The sequence below is a fragment of the Carassius gibelio genome, chromosome B12 (genome assembly GCF_023724105.1).
Source record: "Carassius gibelio isolate Cgi1373 ecotype wild population from Czech Republic chromosome B12, carGib1.2-hapl.c, whole genome shotgun sequence".
NCBI lineage: Eukaryota > Metazoa > Chordata > Actinopteri > Cypriniformes > Cyprinidae > Carassius > Carassius gibelio.
The window spans coordinates 18,549,451-18,557,532 of NC_068407.1; the positions used below are offsets into that span (position 1 = coordinate 18,549,451).

The 8,082-nt window shown below is 35.2% G+C and overlaps 1 protein-coding gene and 1 non-coding gene across 2 annotated transcripts; one reads left to right on the plus strand and one right to left on the minus strand.

Annotated features, from left to right (window-relative positions):
• On the minus strand, positions 1-72 carry trnaq-cug (transfer RNA glutamine (anticodon CUG)). The gene has a single exon. It is a non-coding gene; the product is annotated as a tRNA-Gln (tRNA).
• A 3,318-nt stretch (positions 73-3,390) lies between these two features.
• Positions 3,391-7,709, plus strand: LOC127969469 (ABI gene family member 3-like). The gene is made up of 5 exons (XM_052571469.1): positions 3,391-3,814; positions 5,142-5,309; positions 6,096-6,290; positions 6,906-6,979; positions 7,072-7,709. Exons 1-5 carry the CDS (start codon positions 3,551-3,553, stop codon positions 7,664-7,666), a joined length of 1,296 nt encoding a protein of 431 aa, XP_052427429.1. The 5' UTR covers positions 3,391-3,550; the 3' UTR covers positions 7,667-7,709.
• Positions 7,710-8,082: the final 373 nt, after the last annotated feature.

Sequence of the window (8,082 nt, forward strand, 5' to 3'; positions counted from 1 at the left end):
AGGTTCCACCGAGATTTGAACTCTGATCGCTGGATTCAGAGTCCAGAGTGCTAACCATTACACCATGGAACCACCTGCTAATGACCCCCTCTCTTGTGAATGTACGTAAGACAGTTAGCGGAAGCTAGAGATCACAGTTTTTCATAAAGTTTTAAATATGGATATTTTTATTACACAAATGAATTGCTTCATTCCAGAAGGCCTTTGTTAACCTTCTGGAGTCGAGTAGAGCTCTTTATGACATTTGCATTTGCATCCTCAGTCACTGCCATTATAAAGCTTGAAACAGCAGGACATTTTTGAATATAACTCTGAATGTATTCGTATGAAAAAGGAAAGTCATATACACCTAGGATGGCTTGAGAATGAGTAAATCATTTTCCAACACAATATTCAGCAGCTAATTATTTATCCAGACATGTGTTTATGCCACTCAGCAGATTCCCTATGGAATAGAATTGAATAACTGAAATGTGGATGTCATAAGAAGTTGATTATGTAGTTGAATTTAGTATGGAGCAGTTTTGACTCATACTCCAAGTGATATGTGAAAGAAATGTTTACTTTTTCATAAAAGAATGAAATTTGGTAAACTTGTATAGTTTGTGGCCCTGAACATTTTCAGAAATGGAGAATTGCTTAAACACCTTGTGCTGGCCATGGCAACCCTTTTACTTAACCCTATTATCTATTTTATGTCATATCTCCTGAACCAAACATGAGGACACAGAAAAGGTGATATCTACCACTATGTTTTGGTGGTCAAGGATTACAATGGTACCACATACAACAGGTGTTCAGTTAATGGTGCAATCAATGTTGGAAGGAAATCACTTATACAATGGTCCATATTATGGCTATTATTTTTTTCTCTCTTTGATAATTAACTAATATCTTATTCAATAATACAATAAAACATTGTTTTCAAGGCAATCATACAATCATATACTTCAGAGAATTTTTGTTTTTAAGTCAGTGAAATCAGTTAAAAATATTGTAATATTTTGTAATGTAATATATTGTAATATTGTCATATTTTGGTAAGAAATACATTATTTGTCAGTCCTACACCCAAAAACAAAATTATCTGACAACAATTCTCTAATTGAAAAGATTATACTCGATTTCTTTGCTTATATTATGTTACATTTATGTTTCTGCTGCACTGTTTTATACTGCTAAACTGTACTCCCAAATTTAATTACGCTCAAAGGTCAGATGGATCGTTTTGCAGCACCCTTGAAGGGCCTTTTCCAAACAAAGGCAATATTGTTTCAGGGTGGATGTTTTTTTTTTCATTGAACTCTCCCAATAGCTCTATACTCTTAAGTGTTCATGTGGAACAGATTTCCACTTTCCTGGATACAGCAGATAAAACAGCATGCACTAAACTATTAGTCATGAAGATCTTTTTCTGTCTACATGGAAGCAGTTAACAGCATGTAATGTTAAAGCCTTGTGGTTTTAGTATAATTGTTACACATTAGAAATATATAATTTCTCTATACACCCTCAAAAAAATAAATGCTGGGTTGTTTCAACCCAACTTTTGGGTTAAAATTTAATTTAAAATTTTAACCCAACAGTTGGGTTTGTCCATATTTAACCCAAAGGTTGAAACAACCCATTCACTATAGTGAATATGCAGATGGGAGTCTGAAATGCTCTTTACACGGCATAAAAAGTGCTTTGCATACATAGAAAATGACAGTATTTGCCTCTATGGTACAAACTTAACTGGCATGCAGATAAGCGATAATGATAGTTATCATCTAACCGCAGTTGCACGCAGACTTTGCTCATTAATATCAATCACGGGTGAAATATGATGGCTAATCTATTAGGCCTCAGTTCATACAGGCATGAGCAGTTCCTATCAGAGACATCATTAAAATGCACAGCTCATGATGGAGCATTAAGAGCAATATAATAACCTCAAAAGTATCTGTGTTGTATCACTGGATAAAGTCCATTAACTGAAGAATTACTAGTTTTATGGTCATGTAACAAGTTACTGTTTAATAGCATGGTTAAATATTTAATATTTGATTCAATAAAATCTTCTTAAGAAATAAGTTACGAAATTTCTTAAGATAACTTCCAAGTTCGTAAGAATGTTCTAAAGTGCAATTCTTTAAAAGTTCTCAAATATATTCTTAAGAACATCTTAATTGTTTTCTTAAGAAGAAAATAATGTTATCTGAGTGAATTCATGATGCACTCTTTTGGCACTTCCTGCAGATTACACTAATAATAATAATAAACACGCATATTATTTTCGTCGTGAGTTTGACTGGGGCTAAGCTTCACGTTTTAATGCGCTGTGTTTTTGAACAGTTACTTTCAAATAAAATAATAAAAAAGCCTGTCTCAAGCTGCAGCGCTATATGCTGTGTTTTGCTCTCTACGCTTCCGGTGTGTGTGTCCGCGCTTCTACAGCAAACGCACCTTTATCATATCCGCTGAATACTGCTAAAGATTATGTCGTTCAATTAAAGTGTTCAATTAAAGCCCCCTATCTGACTCGTTTTAGAGTTGCTACTGAGTTTTGAAGTCCGTAAAAAGCAGCATCACACAGGCTAATCATGAGCGATCACGTTTACATTAACAGTCATCACTGTTTCTTCAGAAAACTCGTGCACATCTCTATTAATAGTCCGATAATGTAGCTAGTGCTGTTGTAATGATTAAATATAACAATTTATTTGATATAATCCAATAAATCCATTTAATAACTCTTACTGTTTGGGATTGAATACTTACTGTTTGAGGCTGTCCTAAATTTAAGAAGTTATTTATGATGATTTTTTAAAAGATTCTTTTCAAGAATTTGAATTATTCTCAAGTGAACAATGTTAAGAAAAATATTCTTACTGTACGATGTTAGTTTTTTTAGGAATGCAAAATATTCTTAACTTTTTTTTTTTCTTAAGTTCAAAAAAATAATAAGAAAATGGCAGCTGAAAAGAAATTTCTTCTCAAGAATGTTTTGTGAATCTTTGATGTTACTCAATTGAACATTGTTTAATTAGCTATTATCAGATGCAAATGTATTTGACAACCTGTCAAAGAAGGAAATGTTGAATGTTTCACTCGTACTTTCTTAGCTGTATTCTGGCCTCTTGTGGCCTGACCATGACATTAATTTATATATAGAATTTTTTTTTTCTTCTTTTTCTTTTTTTTTTTTTTTTTTTTTGATGAAAAGCCATTTAAACACTTCCCCCAAAAATAAATTCTGCCGTTTTTGCTATGCAGACACTTTTCTTTCCCTAAAAGAAAACCAGGGAATGTCTAGCTCCAAAAACAGCACAAAATACTATGTAATTTTGACAAAACATTGCACATAATATTAATTTAGAGAGAACTAATCCTTTAGACAGACAGACGGGTCCTTAGGTAGGTAGGTCGATAGATAGATAGAATAGATGAGAGACAGATAGTAGATGGACAGGTAGACAGGCAGGTGTTGTAGAGAGAGATATAGAGACAGACATGTGCTGTAAACCTGTCTCTGTTCATTCATGAAGCTTGTGTCTGCACTGAAGATATGCTTCAGAAACACACCCACTCTTCCAGCATGCCTGTGCCTGTCATCTTCACTGCAGTCGCTCTCGATTCCTGCTTAGTTCAGTCTTACCAGAGTCCGTGGAGACAGCAGCTTTTACTGCAGACCTGCACAATGAGAGACAACAACTGTAAAGAACGCATAGACAAAATCCTGCAAGAGGCTCCGACCGCAAGGAAAGCTCTTCTAGACAACCACAGCAATCTGCACAAGGTGGCCGATTACTGTCAGAACAAATACCACAATGTGAGCCATTTTTAGTTTTTCTATACATTTAATTTGCAGTAATGTTGGATTTTATGTGTTTATATTTACATTAGTCCTAATGTACTTCATGTATGTACTTATAAAAGTAGTCTAGTGATGACATAACTGTACTTGCAACTTTTAACCATTTGTACTAGATTCAATAACTGAAAAGTCCTACATGCATCGCACTAAAAGTGAAATTAATTTCGCAGCTGCGTTTCTATTCTGAGTTATTCACATGGATTGTTGAAACACCTCTCTTTAGGCTGTACTCTTTTCCAGTCTTTTCAGTCAGCTTTGTGCTGTCTGTTCTGACGGCTTACATGTCTAAACAAGGCTGTGGTATGTATTCCTCCATGAAAACCTTTCTTAACATGTTTATCTAGAATTCCATCTCTGTATCCTGGAGGTCTGTTAGTTTGTATATCCATATAATATCATCTGTAGGTCGTTATCATTAATAATAATATTTAGTAGTAGGCTATATTCAGCATTATATTTATAGACTATCATCTTAAAGTTTGGGGTTAGTCTTTTTTTTTTAAAGACAGTAGTACTCAGAAACTCACTTTAATAAGTAACAATAAAGACATTTACAATGTTACAAAAAATTATATTACACGCATATGCTGTTGTATAACTTTCTATTCATCACAGAATCCTAAAACTGTTCCCACAAGAATATTCAAGAATATTAAAGAGCACAGCTGTTTTTAATAATAATAATAATAATAATAATATGTTTATTAAGCATAAATCAATATTAGAATGATTTCTATGAGTATCATGTGACACTGAAGACTGAAAATTCAGCTTTGATCAGATGAATAAATTACATTTTAAAATCTAAAGAGTCATTTTAAAGGGATAGTTCACCCAAGAATAAAAACTCTGTCATGAATTACTCACCCTCATATCGTTCCAAACCCACAAGACCTTCATCCATCTTCGAAACACAAATTAAGATATTTTCGATGAAATCCGAGAGCTCTCTGACCCTCCATAGACAGCATGAGTTCTTATTTTTTTTCAAATAAAGGCAGCCTTGGTGAGCACGAGACTTCTTTCAGCAGATATGTTTATTTTTTAGATATTTATTTAGGCATGCGTTGATACTTTATATCTCCATATGCTGTCTACAAAGGTAGCATTTTTCACACGTAACACACTTGTCTTTAATATTCAATCTGCTGAATTGATTAAATGATAAGAGCTTGATTAGATGTGCTCAATTCACAGGGCAGAGTTCTTTCAGTTTGTTGTTATTCATAAAAACCTTTAGAGAAGAGCCTGAATATTGAAAATGATTATTTCTTTACTTTAGGTGGAGGACACAAGAAGTGTCATTGAAGAGTCCAAAGCTCTCACCACGCAGGCCCTGGCCAGTGTCACATACCAGATCAACAATCTGGCCACATCTGTGCTGAAGATCTTAGATGCTCAGACGCTTCAGCTGAAACAGATCGAGTCCTCTGTCAACTTGCTGACTCTGGTGAGCTCCGCTTATCATCACTTAATGGAAAGCTCTTGAAATACAGTGCCAGTCATTACTTACACTGTATGGCAAGTGCTGGAAATATCAAATAATAGTTGTTGCTTTTGAATAAAAGAATAGATCACCCACAAAATGAACATTTGCGGAACATGCAATGCAAGATGAAGTAAGTTTTTTTTTTCTTCATCAGAATAAATTTGGAGATTCCATCACATGCTCATCAATGGATCCTCTGCAGTGAATGGGTGCCGTCAGAATGAGAATCCAAACAGCTGATAAAAACATCACAGTAATCCAAAAGTAATCCACACCACTCCAGTCCATCCCGTGAAGCAGAAAGCTGTGTGTTTGTCATAACGCCTTCCTTTTCAAAAATCTCTGTTTTGGTCCATTAACGCAACCCCAGAGTTTTCAAACTAAAATAGGATCTGCAGTATTTTCAAAAGTTTTCGACCTCGTAAACACTGGAGTAGTGTAAACAACAGCTGTAACCTTAGCAAAAGTTATGCATTTAAAAACAAAAACTCTATAGTGTAAATGGGCCTAATTAATGGACTGGAGAATTTGTGGATTATTGTGATGTTTTTATCAGCTGTTTGGACTCTCATTCTGACGGCACCCATTCACTTCCATTGGTGAGCAAGTGATGGAATACTAAATTTGTAAAAAATTTAGCAAATTGAAATTTTTGGTTAACTATTCTTTTAAATAGACATTCTGTATATTATAATTTTGACACAGCTGGAAAAGGCAAAATAACCTAATGTCAGTATTCACATTCAGACAGTTGGCATGTACAAGGAGAAAATAGCCCGGAAAGAGATCGGCGTGCTGACCAAACAGTCAAAGGTTCCCCGGACACAGAAGGTGGTTCCCCCAGCGAGCGGCCTGGAGCCGTTTCGTGCATACAGACGGGTTCCCATATCCTACACCCGCTTGGACAAACTGGGCCACGGCCACTGGGAAGGCAGCAAAACTGTGAGCAAACATATCTGCAAATACAGAACACTTTTTATTTACACTGTTGTTTTTTCACTTGTTTTGGTTAAATTAAAAGTAAATTAGGTACAGAATGTTTTATAAATAATTTTAAACAATATGTGATCTAACGTTTGCATTAGACCAAAAAAATACAAGCTGCAGCATTCTGTATTTTCTATTGTATTCAAACATTTGGGATGAGTACATTTTGTAAAAGAGTTATTTTAAATTGTTAGGAAATATTACAGAAAAATATTTTTTAATTTAACTTTTGTAATGAAATCTGTAGTATTTACTGATACAAAAAGAATTCATCTATTTTAAAAAGTATTTTACTGTAAGTATTATACATATCTCACAATAAGAAATGTATTTTTATAACATGTGAATTATGTACTTGCATGTACATTTTATAGAATCATACATTTATCACAAGCAAAATAAGTTAAAACAAATCTATCTGCCAATGTGACAGTTTTTTATCAGTGGTTATAAGATTACTCATATTTATAAGAGTTAAAATTTCTAATTTAAATGATTTGCATTATATTTTCCTAAAACCCCTACTAATTTCTTATATTTATTTGAATTTATTATGTTGGGACACCGAAGGAGGAGCTAAAAACAGACAATGAGGACTCCGTGTCTGTACAGCTTGGAACACAGGAGACCAGCACCTTCAACTGGTTTGTAATAAAAAGGCTCTTGCTCTTTATATTGAGATAGATTTAGTTAAAAATGTTTTTGATTAACCCACTTGTTGTTGCTGTGCTCTCAGGTCTTTTTTGGGTATCGCAGTTGCTCCTCCATCAGTGCCTGACTCGGTGGGTTCTGGCGCCCCTGCTCCACCTGATCTCTCTCCAGCTACACCGCCTCCTTTACTCATGTCTGAGCGTTCCCCGACTCTACCAGCCTATCCTGACCTGTCCATGCTGCCTCCTCCACCTCTCCCAGATGATGAGATGGGAGATGCTCCACCCCCACCTCCTCCTCCCTCTCCTCCTCCATTTAGTTCGGTGTGTGGAGGTTCTTTGGTTCCCCCTCCACCACCTCCAACTGGCCAAAACACCTCATTAACTTCAGCAAACCCTCCACCCCCACCTCCTCCAGGTAACATGGCTATTCCTCCTCCTCCTCCTCCACCTCCTCCAGGCAATGTCCCTGTCCCACCTCCTCCACCTCATATTCAGGGCAAGACGGCTGCTCCTCCTCCACCTCCTCCTCCTCCTCCTGGCTCTTACAGTGGGTCATCACTACCTCCACCCCCACCTCCACCTCCACAAAATGCCTCCATGGTGCCACCTCCACCTCCTCCTCCTCCTAACACTGGAGGAAAATTTATTCCACCACCTCCCCCACCTCCCCCCTTCTGAATGTTGATTTTCATTATTTGTATGGAAAAACTATATGACATTTGATAAGTTTTTTATTAAATAATATGAAAATGTTCTTATGAATGTTTATGTTATGAAACATTAAATAAAGATAACAATGTTTTGCATAAAGCGTATTACATAATATCAGAAATGTTTTATTCTTTTTATGATGTACTCGCATAAACTGAAACAAAATGTTTAAATGCTTTATTGTGTGGTTAAAAAATTTCACAAAAAATAATCTTTCATGGATTGTTACTGGTTTCAAAACCGCCGTTTATGGAGGAGTAAACCTGCAGAAATTAAAAATAAATAAATGAATATATTTTCCCTTTATGTATTTCCTGTATTTATTTTACATTTATTTTTTTATTATTTTTAACTTTTATTTACTTATACTTTCATTCATTTGT